The sequence below is a fragment of the Poecile atricapillus genome, chromosome 13 (assembly GCF_030490865.1).
Source record: "Poecile atricapillus isolate bPoeAtr1 chromosome 13, bPoeAtr1.hap1, whole genome shotgun sequence".
Taxonomy (NCBI): domain Eukaryota; kingdom Metazoa; phylum Chordata; class Aves; order Passeriformes; family Paridae; genus Poecile; species Poecile atricapillus.
In genome coordinates this window covers 7,219,211-7,234,818 of record NC_081261.1, presented here as the reverse complement: position 1 = coordinate 7,234,818, position 15,608 = coordinate 7,219,211, and the positions used below count along the sequence as shown (strand labels likewise).

The 15,608-nt window shown below is 48.9% G+C and overlaps 1 protein-coding gene across 6 annotated transcripts; it reads right to left on the bottom strand.

Annotated features, from left to right (window-relative positions):
• Positions 1-7,611: 7,611 nt before the first annotated feature.
• Positions 7,612-14,678, bottom strand: LOC131584199 (leukotriene C4 synthase-like). Of its 6 annotated transcripts, none has more exons than XM_058849079.1 (7): positions 14,384-14,678; positions 12,197-12,833; positions 11,036-11,212; positions 10,147-10,246; positions 9,060-9,130; positions 8,744-8,825; positions 7,612-8,288 (listed from the first exon to the last, which is right to left on the bottom strand). In XM_058849079.1, the coding sequence occupies exons 3-7, from the start codon at positions 11,091-11,093 to the stop codon at positions 7,832-7,834; spliced, it is 768 nt and encodes a 255-aa protein (XP_058705062.1). In that variant the 5' UTR covers positions 11,094-11,212; positions 12,197-12,833; positions 14,384-14,678; the 3' UTR covers positions 7,612-7,831. The 6 variants fall into 6 exon arrangements, with proteins under 6 accessions (XP_058705062.1, XP_058705061.1, XP_058705063.1 ...); XM_058849078.1 differs by having other exon boundaries at positions 12,197-12,448; XM_058849080.1 differs by having other exon boundaries at positions 11,036-11,208; positions 12,197-12,448.
• Between the last annotated feature and the right edge of the window lie 930 nt (positions 14,679-15,608).

The following is a 15,608-nucleotide window of genomic DNA, read 5'->3' as shown; positions in this document are numbered from 1 at the left end:
CCAATGTATACACTGTGTTTGAAAGACAAAAATAATTAACAATTCAAATGGAATTACTGCTAACAGAGCAGCCATTTTCCTCAGAGGCCCTGGCTGGTTAAGTGCTTTTGCACATGGGGGTGGTCCCATGGTATGTGAGCACTTGCACAGAGGGATACAGGAGGTAAAAATCTTCCTGAATGCATTGGTACAGGATCTTCTTTCCATGATTTCTTCTAAGATTCGGATATCACGCTTACCTGGCATTTTGTTTTATGGTGTGAACTTGACACCTATACCTTCCCCTCCAGCAGACCCAGTTGAACTCCAGTCAGCTGTGTCTGTCACAGCTCATGCTGCAGCTCTGGGTACCTGCTTTTTCCTGTAAAGGCTTTAATCTACATCAGAATTTCACTGTTTCATTCCTGCAATGGGGAAAAGCATCTGCTGCTCAGACAGCAGGGGAGAGGAGCTGCTCTCATTTTCCCATTTGCATTCCCAAAAGTTTTGCCTCATTCAAGTCAGCTGGAGGAGTGAGGGCCATAATCCAAGCCAAGCTCAGCCTGCTGGGTGTTGTAGTGCATCAGGTAGAAAATGGGCAAAGAGGTGGCCTCCAGAGTAGAAATCTGCCAGATAGTCACAGCCTGTGTGCAACATCCCAAATTCTCCACAGGTTCATGGAGAGCCCCCGTCTAGCCTGCAGACAGATGCATAAAACATGTGGAGTGTTAAGCTGGACTGAAGTAAGCTCTTGAATCCTGCTACCTGGTCAATAATTTTCTGGTTTATACCAGTCTCTCTTTGTTATCTTGCTTGCACATCTTTCCAGGGTAAGAAGATAATGGCAAAAATCTGCAGCTTTGCTTTGAGGGTTCTATAGTCATCCAAACATATGGAAACACTCTATGTGTCTGGGAGTGAAGCAGATGCTCATTTCTGAGTAGGTTTTGGAGATATTTTTGCAATGCAAAAAATAATTACCAATGATTCTTTCATGGATCAGCATTTGCCATTACAGGGAGAATTGATCAGAACTTTAATGCCTGCTCTGAAGAGACAACAGAACTCAGTCCATCATCACTGTATGCGCCTTCCCTTTCCTCCTTTGCTGTTACCTTTTCTTCTGCTGCCACCGTCAGAATTCATTTTTCATGTCTCAGCTATGTGTGTTGCATGTGCCTTATGTTTGCATATAAGCATCTATAATTCAGGATCTTACACTTAATCTGCAAACCTGATTAATTCTCAGTAAACACTGCTGCAGCTGACTTGTTTTTCATGTGGGCTGTAAAAACAGGGAATACATGGAAGTCTTATACTACGAATGCCTTTGTATGTTTCTCTGTATGTGACCTCCAGTTAAAAGACCTACCATTCAATTATAACCTTTCTGTTATTTCCCATGCCTTTCAAAACAGCCTCTGACTGTGACAAATAGAAGCTAAACAATGCTATTAAAAATGCATGATGTGTGTTCTGCCATATTAGATAACATGACCACGTTCATCACCCACTAATGCTGCTGGTTCACAGCTTTACCAGTGCAGTCTCCCTCCCATGTTTGCTTTGGACAATTTAAGAGGATTTTTGGCCACACTTCTTCCTTTTCATTTTTGTTTTTTACCTTTATTAATTTCTCTGAAAATGGTGGTCTGCAGCACAGATTGGGTGTAGCTCATGTTTCCCACCTTTCCTAAGCTGTAATTCACTAAGAGACCAAGCTGGAAAACAGCTGGAGAGGCTGATAAACACTGTTTTAGTGGAAAACAGATACCCAAGTCCCTTGTTCTCTCTGAGGACATTGCTGCACTGTTAGAATCTATCATCCTTCCCTTTGTGCCATCAGCTTATCTATCCACAGTTTGTGCTCACCATCCTTTGCCACTGGGAGAATGAAGAGTTCTGCTCCCTTGATGGTTGCACCCTTTCAGGGCTGGGCTGAGAGTTCACCAGCCCGGTGTTTCTCTGTTTGTCAGTGGAACCCAGGCCTGTCACCATTTCACTTTTGCAGCATTAGAATTATAGCAGTAGGCAGAACACCTGGTTTTTACCGCTGGAGCTGCCCCAGTGTGAGTGCAGGGCCAGCCGGGGTGAGGTGTCACCCACAGCGTGCTGCAGGTGTCTGTCTGTTCTGCTGCCTGAGCTCTCTGGGCATGAGTCAGCTTTGGTCCAGGAGTCAGCTTTGGTCCAGGAGCCATCTGGCTGAGCAGCACCGTGCTGAGCTCATCAGGCTGCTCTCGGGAAAGGTTTCTTCACTCAGGCACAACATTCACAGCACCTTGGCATTTAACCCGTGTACTGCCAGGAGAGAGGTGGGAAAGTGGACATTCACATACCTCCAAGAAGCCTTGTCTGCATTTCTTCTTGGCCTCACAAATGGAGAATAAGCTGTAAAGCCGTAGATACTGGACAGTGGGGTGACTCAGTGCAATGCTGAGAGAGTGTGCTGTGGTACTGTATCAGGGCAGACAGCAGTCCTGAGCTCTGGTTATCCTGGCCAACCATATTCATGAAATGGAACCTATTTTAGCCACTCGCCAACTGCAGATTCAGAAGCAGAGACCACAACAGCCCACTAGCTTCAGCCTCACTGAAATGATGATCCCTGACTTTTACTCCTTGAAGGCAATGTTGCCTTAGTAATTTGGGGTCACCCAGCTTTCTCTTGTCAACCAATGCCATGACAAAACAACACATCTGATGCACATGCCCAAGTACAGATCTTCTATTCTCTCACTCCAGAAAGTGCTCTGTGAGTTCTCTTGAGTGCTGACTCTTTAGCTCTTCCTACATAAGTTTTGCCTTTAGTTCCTGAACACAGAGGCTGGCACAGAATTGGTGGGGGCTGAAGCTGGGTATGCACTTCCCTAAGGTTCCACAGCAGGTGGTCGGTTTTCCTTTGGAGGGAGGGCATTCACAAAAGGCCATGTTAAGCCCTTTCCATCTTATATATACTGTGGGTCTGCCCTTACCTGGGGAAAGGTGAATTCTTGGAGCTCTCTTACAAGTGGTAATTGCTGGGAAGTAGAAAACTGATGAGAAGGAGGCAAATTTTAACTTTAGAATGTGTATTTTTCTGGCCTCCTAACTGCTAACACACAAAGTTGGAGATAGCTTTGGTTTTTCTTGGACTTCACCCCACTATCAAGTGCAGAAACGGTTTTTACTACACTGGGTTGTGGCCTGTGGTTAATGTAAAGGGAGAACTTGCCTGCAGGCAAGGGGCCTGGTCTCACTGGCCTGTCTGAAAGGCCCTATGCCTGCATCCACTGCTTCATCTCCTTGTGATGGTGTGGGGGTGATGTTTAAGCCAAATACGGTGTTTTCCAGCCCTAGGTATGACTCAGGTCAACCACAGTCACGCTCTTCATCCCAGTCAATCTCTACCTCTCCAGTGAGGGCTGTGCTCTTGCACCCACAGTCTCCAACTACCCCTGGGCAAAGCACTCCTTCCCCTGACTTTGCTCTGTTACATGCCCATTCTGTGTGTCTCGGATCAAGAGGGTTCTGGATCTCACTTCCCATAATGTTCTTCCTACTTTTGGCATTGATGGACACATAGCTCAAAACGACCGTACTGCAAAGCAGGCAACCCCCAAAATGCTGTGACAACGACAGCAAGGCCTCTGCAGACTCAGCACATAAAATGGATCACTAGCGGGGGCATTTCACTCACACAACTCCACGTGCTCGCCTTTCTTTTTCCTTGCCCTTGAAGTCATTTGCACGTAAACAAGTAAAACTAAGACAAGGGGTAACAAAGTGACTGTGAGGAATGGTGAGGGGAAAGGGAAGTGTCCCACAGTTGTGTTCCGGAGACTGCATCCCCACAGCTCTTGCCGGCTGGCTCCCCTGGTGCTGCTGCAGAAATAAAGGCCCATTGAGAAGTCAGGCTCCAAATTAGCATTTGAATTCCCTTGTAGCCCGTTGTCAGATGGGCAGGAGGTGGGTGCTAGTCTCGGTTGCTCAGCGCTGATACACAAAGGTGGCTTTAAAAGGTCCTCATTTTTCTGAGGGAAAGAAATTCATTGCTCAGACTGTGGATACTTTCTTTCTTTTTTCTTTCCCTCTCCCATTCTTTTTCGTTTCACCCCTTTCCTGGGTCAGGCTGAGCCACAGATAGACACGTCTCGGTATTGTTAGCCCTGTCTGACCTACTTCTCTCCCTCGCTTTGGCCCCGTGTTATGGATGCTGGTGCTATGGAAACCTGCTTGACACGCCAGTGCCACAAAGCCGGGGCCACCAGCTGCACCCTCCTCCCCGGCCCCACGGGACTTTCCTTCTCAAACAACACCCCTCGCCAAAAAGAAAGTTAGCAGCCCTGCTTCCCGGAGATATTCAAGAGTGTCCTCCATCCGTCCCACCCAGCCGTGCTCCGGAGGGACTGGGAGTGCTTTTCCGAGGGCTTGGGGGTACGGGTGCTGTTCTTCCTCATGCCAGGGCACAATATTTCAGTCTGGTGGCCACTTGTAAAGCGGCCGCTGCCCGCACCAGACTTATCCGTGCCCGTGTCCGGCACGGGCCAGCACGTCACGGATAGGGAAGTAGACGTGGGTGCCCTTGAAGCTTTCAAGATAATAAGTTACAAACTTCTGCACAGTGATCCAAAAGCCTTGCAGGAACCTGGCCGGGATCCTGGGAACACGGCGATGGGAACACCGTGCCGGCGGTGCCTGCGGCGGGTGGCAGCTGCTCTGTCCGGGGCCAGAGCTCTGCACTTCCACCGTCACTCGCGTGGAACCCGCCCCGCCGGGGACAGAGGCTTGTTTACAAGTTCAGCCTCTGTACCTCTTGTGATAAAAAAGTTCTCGCTGGTTCTGCGGGTTTCCTTTGCTCTCTGCTGGCCTCCCATCCGGCTGGCTGCTGATCCAGGGAGCCTGTGGCACTATCAGAGTGAATTTGCATTCAAATACCGCACGCCAAATGTGTTTTTTTTTTTCCGCCGCTGTTGGCAATGAACTGGCAGCCCTAAGGGGAGGAAGCAGAAAGGAGCTCTGGAGTCCGCAGAGCGGACTTTGCATTGTCTGTCGTAAGCGTCCCCAGGAGATTCCTGCGAGGCTCCAGGACTCCCCCCCCCCCCCAATGCCTTAAAGCCAGAGCCTGGCCCAGCTCGGATCAAACTGGAAGCAGGCGGGTTCGTGGATGAGTGCCAGAGGCCGTGGCTGTGCCGGCTGCCTGGTGAGCGCTGCCCCGAGCACCTCTCGGGGCGCAGCCGGGCACAGGCGGCGGGCCCGGAGCCGTCGGTGGCCGCTGCCCTCGGACCCCCCCGGGCCCCCCGCCCCTACCCCAGCCCCCGCTCAGCCGCGGGGCACCAGCGCCCTCTCCCGACACCCGCGGGAAGCGGCGGGGGCCGGGGCGGCCGGAGCGGGCGCAAATCCCGGGAGGAGCGGGGACACGAATCCCGGAAGGAGCGGGGACACGAATCCCGAGTGGAGCGGGGACACGAATCCCGAGGGGAGCGGGGACACGAATCCCGGGAGGAGCGGGGACACGAATCCCGGGAGGAGCGGGGACACGAATCCCGAGGGGAGCGGGGACACGAATCCCGAGTGGAGCGGGGACACGAATCCCGAGGGGAGCGGGGACACGAATCCCGAGGGGAGCGGGGACACGAATCCCGGGGGGAGCGGGGACACGAATCCCGAGGGGAGCGGGGACACGAATCCCGGGAGGAGCGGGGACACGAATCCCGACAGGAGCGGGGACACGAATCCCGGGAGGAGCGGGGACACGAATCCCGACAGGACCGGGGACACGAATCCCGACAGGAGCGGGGACACGAATCCCGAGGGGAGCGGGGACACGAATCCCGAGAGGAGCGGGGACACGAATCCCGACAGGAACGGGGCTCACGGCGTGGGCCTGGCTCCCATGGCGGTGGAACCCTCCCCCAGAGCCCACAGGAGCGCAGCAGTGCTGCTGGCGGCTGGATCACCTTTCCTCTGCTGCTCACGGCGTGGCTTTCACACCTGCGGGACGGTGACCCGCGGTGGCAGGTGCAGCCCCCCAGCACACCCTGTGCCAGCCCAGCGGCCCCCCAGCACTTCTGCAGCAGGCTCAGGTGGGCAAACTGGTGCCATACAGCCCACACAGGGTGCTGGGCAGCAGCTTCGAGTTGATTACTCCCAAAAATCATCGTCTGTTTGAACCATCGATCAGTATGAAGTGGTTTTCTTTGACTGATGAAGCAGCAGAGCAATGACACCAGCCCTGGTGGAGGGGAGCAACTTCCCTTCTGCTCGAGGCATCTGAAATTGCCCCTCTGACAGTGTTTGAAGGGCTGATTATGTGCCCGTCAGATTTTCTGTGGCAGCCACCAAGGCCAGAGCCTGACTGTGCTGTGCCAGGATTTTTAATGGTCTTCTGTGCATCCAAGGGGAGAAGCCGGCTACAATCTCACTGCTGAATCATTAATTTCCCTCCTCTGAGTCATCCTGCGGCCCTGTCACACACAGAGCGGACACAAGCGGGGCTGAGGTGGGCAGTGGCTCCAGGTTTATACAGTGGGTTTAAAAAACTGCTTGTAGGATAAAAGACAAAGATTGTGTCTGCAGAACCAGTGAGTATCCACTTGGACTAACCCCTGAAAGCAGAGTTTTGATGCAGAGTCAGGACCTGCACCAGCAGCTGGGGCTGGTCCCTACACATTAACTCTGGGAGGTGAATGGTTATACTGGTGAAAAGGTAAGGACTGGGGAACAACTTCAGGACATGGTAGGACCTGTTAATGCAAAGACTAACTGAAATCTCACTGTGAAATCTGTTCCTCCCTGACATTGCTAAAGCACAGCCAGGGTTACAGTATGCTCAGACTTTTCTGAAATGTGTCACCAAAGATGCCAGGAGATGAAGTTATTATTTATCTTGCTGTGACACCTGAGGAGTCCCATGAGGATGGGGCCCTGCTGCACTGAAAACTTTGCATAGACAAGTGTTGTACAGCTATTTTTGTTTGGCTTTAAGCCTTACCCTGCAGCATTTGTCAGTTTCAATGCAGCAGCATGACTCCAAGGCAGGATAGCCTGAAAGGGAAGTGGACTGGGGGCTTTGCAGGAGAAGCCAATTTAAAATCCATGGAAGGAAAAGAAACAATAGTAAAAATTAATCATTTCCTCCAAAAAACCCCTGCCTTTTGTTCTTACAGTCCAGATATGCCTAGTGCTGGGAAAAGGAGGGGAGAGCAGGGGGTCTGGTTATGTGGTTGGACTGGCATCATGCTCATGCAATTATTTTCACTCTCTGAGTTTGGTGTGAATTCCCCCCATAGTGACACACTGAGCACTGCTGGCATTTCCTGAGCTGTGGCACCAACATGAAGGCACCAGTGGCCAAAAGCATCAGTATTGTGAATACTGAACTCATGAAAATCCAGCCCCTGCTGATGCAGGAGGGACCTGAGCACTGGGTAAGCCACTTTTCAGTGCTGTGTGGCTCAGCACCCAATCCATGAGTTCAACATCTCCAAAAATCAGCTTCTCCCTCCTCAGAGCTCTCCTCCCATGGCACACAGGGTTGCAGGCTTCATTTGGACTGTATATCAGGGAAACAAAGGCAGCCACCTTGCACTCACACACTCATGTTTCTGTTCTCTGCTAGCTGCACTCTCACAAAGAGACACTCAGGACAGCAACTTCAGTGACCTTTTATTTGTGCCTGTTGTCACTGGACCAAGTTCAAAGCGGCACATGCAAAGTGGTGATGGATTCGCACAGTCTGATTTACAGGAGTGGCTGATAACCAGCATGAGGGCACCAACAGACTTTTGCACAACATGTTGGTGGCTGCTCCAGTTTATATCTCACCTCTTTTATTATGTGTCAGCCCACATCTGGTTCCAAACAAATGTCTTTCTTAGGTGTGGGCCTTGGAAAACTGGCATGAATCTGTGTTCTGTGCCTGGGCTGAGAATGGGGAACACATGGCACTTTCCTTTGACAACTCACTGGGAAACTCAGACTGAGAAATTTTTCTTTTATATATCCTTGTTTGGGATTGTTGTTTCCCCATCAGACACACTGGAGCCGCCAGATGTGGAGCACTTGGCACACAAAGTGTCATGGGTGAAAAATGTCTCCTAAACAGCTCAGCAGTGCTGGACAGTGAGGAAGGAGGTGTTAAAAGCTCAGGTGAGGGTGGATTTCTCATCGAGGGCTGTTGAGTTGCAGCCAGTCTGTTAAGGCAGGCAGGAGGGAGCTTGGAGATGAAGACAGTGATGAAACACAGAGGATGGATCATGCTCTCAGACGCTGGAGGACATTCAGCCCCACATAGTGAGAGAGGAAGAAATGCAGGATACCCAGGGCTGACACTGCAATGAGAATCCAGAGGACTCCAGCACTGAAGTATATCGGGGTGAGTCTGGTGGGAGAGAGGCAGCTGCTGACACCGAGCTTCCCGCCTGGGAACAGCCCCTTTCTCCCGGCAGAAGTGGGTGGAAAGGCTGTCCCCTGCCCCCTGCGTGGGATCCCAGCTTCCTCCTCAAGGGAGCAAACACACTCAACCAAAAGGGCTTGGGGCAGCTCCAGCCTTGCCCAGTACCTGTGTTGCTGCCCCAGCCCTGTATCCATGCTCACATTATGCTTCAGAGACCAGGCTGAGTTATGCAGGAACCCCAGAGCACCCAAGAGTCTTGAGCTTTCCCAAAGCACATTATAATCCAAAATACACCCCCCTAGGGGTTACCATGTACTCCCCTGAGTGCTGGTGTGTGTGAGTGTGTAACTGTGTGTGTAAGAGTGTGTAAGAGTGTGTGTGATTGTTTACCTTTCTGAGGATGATGCCTTGTATCCCATAAAGTAGCAGTAGCGGGCATAGAGATAGAGCAGACCCAAGGCTGCAGCCAGACCTGTGTTCAGGAGAGATCGCAGTTACCATCTCCAAAGGCTTTTCAGAGCTACTTGGAACCAAGGAGGTAGCCCAAAGTGAAGGAATAGAGACTCTGTGTCCTTTGGCTCTACTCTCCCATCAGAGACAGAATTACTGCTTAATTTGTTGTTCAGAAGTTGAGTAGCACCTGAGGACTGAGGCAGCATGCAGGGGAGCAGATCCAGTGACAAACCAGGTAGAGGGATATTCTCACCTTGATGGAAGAAGAGTCCAGCCTGCCACAGAAGTGCCAGGAAGATGGGAAAATACTCAGAGGAGTTCACTCTGGAAGGAAAGAGAACGGTCATAAACTAGGGAAAGGAAGGAAGCTCTTCCTCTTTTGCTTCCCCTAGCAGTTTCCAGACACTGAGGGATTTCGCTTTTTAGAACTCATGTTGTCATAAAAAGTCTCCAGGCTTGTTCCTTTTCCTGCGCTTCCTGTCCCAGCTTTATTCACAGAAATTAAACAGTGGAAAGAACAGGGTCTCCAGGGTACAAGAAATTAAGTAAAAGATTCACAGGTCAGACTGTGCACAGAAAGGCTCCATGAACACTCCCACTGCTTCTTCCCAAGTGCTGCAGCTCAAACCCTGCTGTCAATGCCCCAAATCCCTGAGCTGTAGGGAAAGTCTGTCCCTCAAGTAGATAAGGCCAGAGCAGCCTGGGCTTTGTGCAGGAGTTGGAGGGAGCACATAACTGTTGGGATTGTTTGTATGCCATGCCCTGTCCTCCCAAAGGTGCAGTAGCACCAAAAGATACTGGATGAAGCTGAGTCTAGGCTAGTGAAGGAGCAGAGAAGGGGATGGCTGAGGCAATCCAGCGCCAGCTACTCATTTGCTTTTTTTCCCAGTGGTCAGCTACAACAACACTGGGAGCTCCTCCCTCCCCACTGCAGCCCTAGCACAGAAGTCACAGCAGAGATGCTGGATTATCCTTGTCCCAGCTCCAGCTGAGATCTCTCTGGGAACTTGTCCTTGCCCATGAGTGAGATTCAGAGCGGAGCTGAAGCTGCCTGAGGTTTGGACACCACTTGGATAAAAACAGTCTAAGTCTCAGGCACCAAGGGTTATGTCTTTAGGAGCTCTTCACCGTACAGCAGAGATCCATGTGTGGTTTTATCAGCAGTGGCTGGATTATGACTCAAGAGCCAACCCAATTCTGATGTTGACTCTTCAACCCATTAATCATCCTCCAGGGAGGTAATTGCTTAATTACAGTTCCAGGAAAGGAATAGCAAAGCAGGGGAAAAACAGTGAGGTTACATGAGATCTGACAAACATCAGGTAAGAGGATTTTCTTACTGTGCTCGAGAGATCCTTTCAAATTCAGGAGGGCCTGAGATCTTTGGAGGTGAAACTCCAAACAACCTCCTAGCATAGATCACCTGGAGGAAGAAGTAGGCTGCAGCAAAAGAGAGAAAAGTATCATTGGTCAGTCCTATGGCTATGCACAGTGGAGTCAGGAGCTGGCCAGAGGCTGGGAAAAAAGGTCTGCAGTCTTCTCCTAACCCCACACCCCACTGAGCAGAGAAAGTTAGAATAAATTCCCAGGTACCTTTTAGATAAGGAAAAGGAATGACCCAGAGCTGTAGCGCAGCAAGGAATATATAGTCACGTATTACCAGTGTTATCTGCTTTCTTGCATAATCAGCAGACGGTAGAATTGTTACACAATTCAGATGCACTTTACTACCGACAATTTCAAGGTTTTTTTAGTCTTTTATTTTTTTCCTCTTCTAAATTCTGATATCTGTGTAGGGATGGAACTGATGCCACAGATAAGCCAACCAGACACTGAATTAAATTGTCATGCAATGTGGACCTATGACTTGGAGATGTTCCATGTGACCGACCAGAGCCCATCCTTCCACCCTTTCACACTGCAGAGCTCTTTGTATGCTCACATCTACATGCATTTCAGGAACTGCCGTAAACCCAAAGAGGGAAATCCTACATGTAGAGGGGAAAGATCTACCAAAAAGGGGGTAGGTCAGTTCAGAAAAAGGACTTCCCATTCATTCATTTGGTCGAATGCTCTCCAGAACCCAGACAAGATATCAGTTCACTGCCTGAAAAGCAGAGAAGTGCCAGTGCAACAGGAGACATTAAATATGAAAGCAAAAGAAAATCAGTGGAGTTACAGTAGATTGATCCAGCCACTATTTGAACAAATGCATCTAATGGCCCCTACCTTGCTCCAGGACTCCCAGGACTGTCACAGCAGCCAGCCAATGAATCTGATCCAACATACTGACTTTTCAAGACTCTAGAAAAGCTTATTTCTTGATCAGAAGTTCCTCTGGCCAGGTTCAATCCTTGCTGATGTGGCAGTTTATGATGGTAGCCTGACAGCCTAGGTTTGTTCTAACTGAACAAACAAAGCAAAGATTTAGTCTGCGGTATTGACACCCAGGAGGAGCCTGGCGTGCCCCCGTTATCACATGCACTGTGGAAATGGAAATCAGTGGAGACAGATTTAATGGAGTATTTCCGTTCCCACCCACCCTTTTCCAGGAACAGAGTTATAAGAAAGTGAAAAAGCCAGTAGAGAGACAAACGTGAGAGATAAGGGAACTGGGAGCTGAATGGATGGACAATCTCAATAGCCCACTAATCCACTCCCCCCAGGGCATCTGCTTTAGGCCAGGGCATATCCCCTTTGCTGATGTTGCAGGAGAAACCAAATCAAAGCTCTGCTTGGGCTGTTGTGTCACACCAGAGCACAGGCAGCATTCCAAGGTACATATCCCTGTGTACATAATCCTACACAGACTCTGGATAGCATGTGCTGGGCACAGAGAATGACTTATGGCCACAACACTGAGACCCTGCATGAAAAACTCTGAGAGGGTAAGAGAGAAGAGGAAGCGGTAAAGTACAAAAGGTCTCTAGATCTGTCCTGCACACTGATATTTTATCTGAGGATGGGTCCTGCAGAATGACTGTCAGACACCAAGGGGGTTTCAGAGCCAGCCTGCATCCCTGAAAGGCTGGGAGATGTGCATCTAAGGCTTCTGATCAATCCTCAGCCCAATGAATTCTCACCAAAGACACCAGAGTGTGTTCTTTGTGGAGATGTCTTGGCTCTAGAAGACAGGTGTCTGCTAGGGAGGGCAGGAGCCTCTCTTGGGATGAAAGAATGTAGACCCTCTCCCTCTGAATTATTATAATTTTGAAATCAAGGGGCTTTCAGGCAGAGATCTGGGGATAGGAATAACAGTTCTTTACTAGTATAACTAGGCAAACAAACAACAATAACTACAGCATTAGCAAGAAAACAGAACCAGGGACCCCGTGACAGCCTTCTCGGTGAGATGGGAAGGGATGGAGGAGAGGCTTTGTTTTCACAAACCCCTTGGGCGGGCAGTCCCGGTGCTCCTGCAGGGCTCTGAGGAACACTCAGCTGGAACAGCAGGGATGAGCTGAGATCCTGGGCCGGTGGATGAGGTGGAACAGCAGCTCCGCGGCGGTGCCTGGCACTGCCACACGTCCCGGCAGGACAGGGGGTATGAGGCCACCAACAAAGAGGGGAGAAGGAGAAGAAGCAGCACCTCCGTCTGGGTGATGGCGAAATTCCCTCCTCTTTACCGCAGCAGCTCCGCGCCTCAAAAAAAAGGAATGTCTTTCCCCGAAGCCGAAGAAAGCCTGCCGAACTGTCCCCACCCTCCTTTCCTGCCCCCTTCCCCCCTGGGCCCGGCCACTCTTGGTTCTTTGTCGAGCACCTACTGAGTACCCACAGTTAGGTTGTCCCAACAGCGAATGGGTAAAAATTCCACGGGCAGGCCAGAACAACAAAAAAAGGACACCTAACCCCCAACAGGGGAAAAACCTGCAGAATTCATCAGGACATAGCAAAAAGAAAATTACATTTTCACGTGTCAGAAGAGACCCATTTATCTAGTTCCATCTAACAGCAAAACAGCTGGCACAGACAGAAGCTACTGGGACCACCAGCTTTGTTTCCTTCCTCTCTCTTCATTCAAAGAATTCTTCCATCAAATCAGGGAAAAAGGAAAGGAAAGACAAAGTGATTGTTGAACACCACTGTTATAGAAATTATTAGTGATTAATGATTAATAGTGTTAAATCAATTTACAGAAATTACATTGTATGTCTGATGTCTTTGATAGGCTTTCAAAGAAGCAATATGCTGCTTCTGGTTTTCTGCCTCTCTATAAGCTACAGAGGCACCCGAAATGGCTGTAACAATGTCCCAGCTTAGTATTTTTCCAAATATCAAATGCACACCCTATTGTTTTTCAAACACCAGCCCTAAGATTAATTCCTTCATTTCAGAACTGAATCTTTTTTCACGTCAGTGACTGTTTAGAAAAACGAGGAACACTATGTTTTGTTTTCTTCTATTTAGTTGTCAAAGAAATTAAGAGCTCCCCTGTGTCAGCTCAAGAAGGGCAGAGGTCTTGCAGAGCTTAATGATATTTGATTTCCCTCTGCTCCTGTCTGATAACAGCCTGCTAGTGAAAGAAAATAAAGAAAACTACTGAGCAGAAAAATTTTGAGCTTACACCTCCATCAGATGACAGTGCACTGTGAGCTGCATCAACAGTGTCAAATATGTGCAATGGAATCTGGGCCAGGAGGAGCTGCACAGGCTGCCATGGAGCATTCCTGCTCTCCAGATCATCACTAAATACAAAACATTTCTAGTGTCATCATTTAGCATGGTCTAAATATAATAAAGACCAATAGAAATATGAATGAATAAACAAGAACACATGTCTCCCCCCTCCTCCTCCCTCCTCCATAAGCATAATTTTTCAAGCTGTTTTTAAACTCCTGGAGAGCACAACATTTTTCTTGTCCCTGTTTCTCACCATCAGAACTCACTTTATTTTCCATTCTCCCTCAATGCTTACAAGGAACAGGCACAAGTACCCCGGTCCCAGCACCAAGTGCCCTTGGGTGAGACTGTCACGGGTGGGCAGCCTCTGCACCCATGGATGGCAGCGTATTGCAAATCCTCACCCTCCGAGGCTGACACAGACAAGTCTTGCAGTCCCAGGTGCAGTTCAGGGTGGATTTCTTGAGCAGGAGCTACTGAAACGCTCACCCCTCTCCCACTCCCTGGCTCTGCACTCCAGGTTATGCCATGTGAATGTGGCCCCACGTCAGAGGGTACAGGCCAAAGTCCTCACACCACCCACTGCGTCATCACTGCAGGCATTTCTCTATGCCCATGGTTGCTTTTGCCACCTCTTCCTGCAGCCAATAATCCTTTCTTTATCCTAATTTTCAATGTAGAGATACACTCTGAGCTGGACTGCAACACCAATAGGGATTAAAAATAATCTTGGGAAGAAAAATTATCAACACAATGCCTTGGAGGAGTTTCAAGCATCCATAGAGTATACTGCACCTATTATTTGCCCAGAGCAGCAGGGCAAGGAGAAGCCAGCAGTGCTGAGTCCAGCACCGTTACATGCAGTAACATCCCCTGAAAATGTATTTCAGGAGCATACAACGGCTCAAGAGCTTTCTGTCAGTGGAAGAGAGAACATTTCACAGATGACCAACTCACCCTTCAGCTGTGAAGCATGGAGGTTCCTCGTTCTTCCAATCCTACTGCACAAATATGGAGATATTTTCTAGTGCAGGTTGTACTTGTGCTTCCTTTCCCTCTGAATCCTTTTGCAGCCACTATGTACATCCAAACTTGTGACTGTGGAACGGCTTGTGAGAACAGTTACTGTCTTTGTAACAACCACAAATTAAAAAAGAGGGGAGGGTTCATTCAAAAGAACTTTTTCTCACAGAGAAGAAAGAATTCTTCTAGTTCAAGAGAAAGAGAAGAGAGCTCAGCACTGAGCAACTCAGTCTGTTCAAGCACAGCTCCTCAGGGCGGGGTGGGCGGGTTGGCTATGCGCCCTCCTGACCTCCCATTCCCATGGAGGCTTCTCTTAAACTCAGATCTACATGTGTTGAGATTTTCCCGGAATTCTTGGATTTTCCATCTGTAAAAGGAAGGACATGCTAAAAATATGGTGAGAGAAAAAAGAATTCATTAATTTACCCATTAGAAAGGCAAAACTGGCCACGTGTTCCCAGGAAGTGGAGACAGCTGCAGACAATTTCTGTTCTGTGATTCCCAACAGGACTCAGAGCAAGAAATAAGCTGGATCGGATCTCCTGAGTGCATTGAAATGTGTCCTGGGTTCTGCATTTTAAAAAAACATAAAAACTTTGCATGACAAGAATTATTATATCTTCCTAAAATGAGCATCTATCCAGAGGGTCCTCCTTTCACAAAGTAGAAGAGCAGGTGGTTGGTTTTCTCAGCAGCATCCAGGTTGGCATTATACAACTCATCTCTTGGAGTACAAACTCAGTGTATATTGGAGATGTGCCTTAGCCTGTTCATCCAGACCAGTTTCAACCATATTCCTGGCATTTATATGTCTATGGCAGATCAAAGAGGTCACAGAAATACTCACAAATATTTAGTTATAGCAAAATTTCTAGGGGCCAAACCAATCTCTGGGCTACTTGAATGCTTCTGCATGGAGCAGGACCACAGCCAAGCACCTATTGACAACACTTCTCATCTCAGTAAAGGAGAAAGGCTTCACTTTAGACATCAAACAGGGAAAACATAAAAAAGTAATTTTCTAGAAAGCTAGATGGAAAGCTGAGTCTTTGGAAAACCACATAAATTAATATATATACTCATTTATTCAGGGATTGTTTGGAGAAAAATTTTTAAAGCTTTCTTTTAATGGAGTTTGGTGAGCTTTATCCATATGCAT

Bases quoted from the DNA above. Each gene is read 5' to 3' on its own strand.
- LOC131584199 (XM_058849079.1), bottom strand. From the start codon at position 11,093: ATGTTGGATCAGATTCATTGGCTGGCTGCTGTGACAGTCCTGGGAGTC. The intron at 8,826-9,059 runs GTGAGAATATCC...TCCTGAACACAG, and splicing joins TGGACTCTTCTTCCATCAAG to GTCTGGCTGCAGCCTTGGGT. The intron at 8,289-8,743 runs GTAAACAATCAC...TTCTCATTGCAG, and splicing joins AAGGCATCATCCTCAGAAAG to TGTCAGCCCTGGGTATCCTG.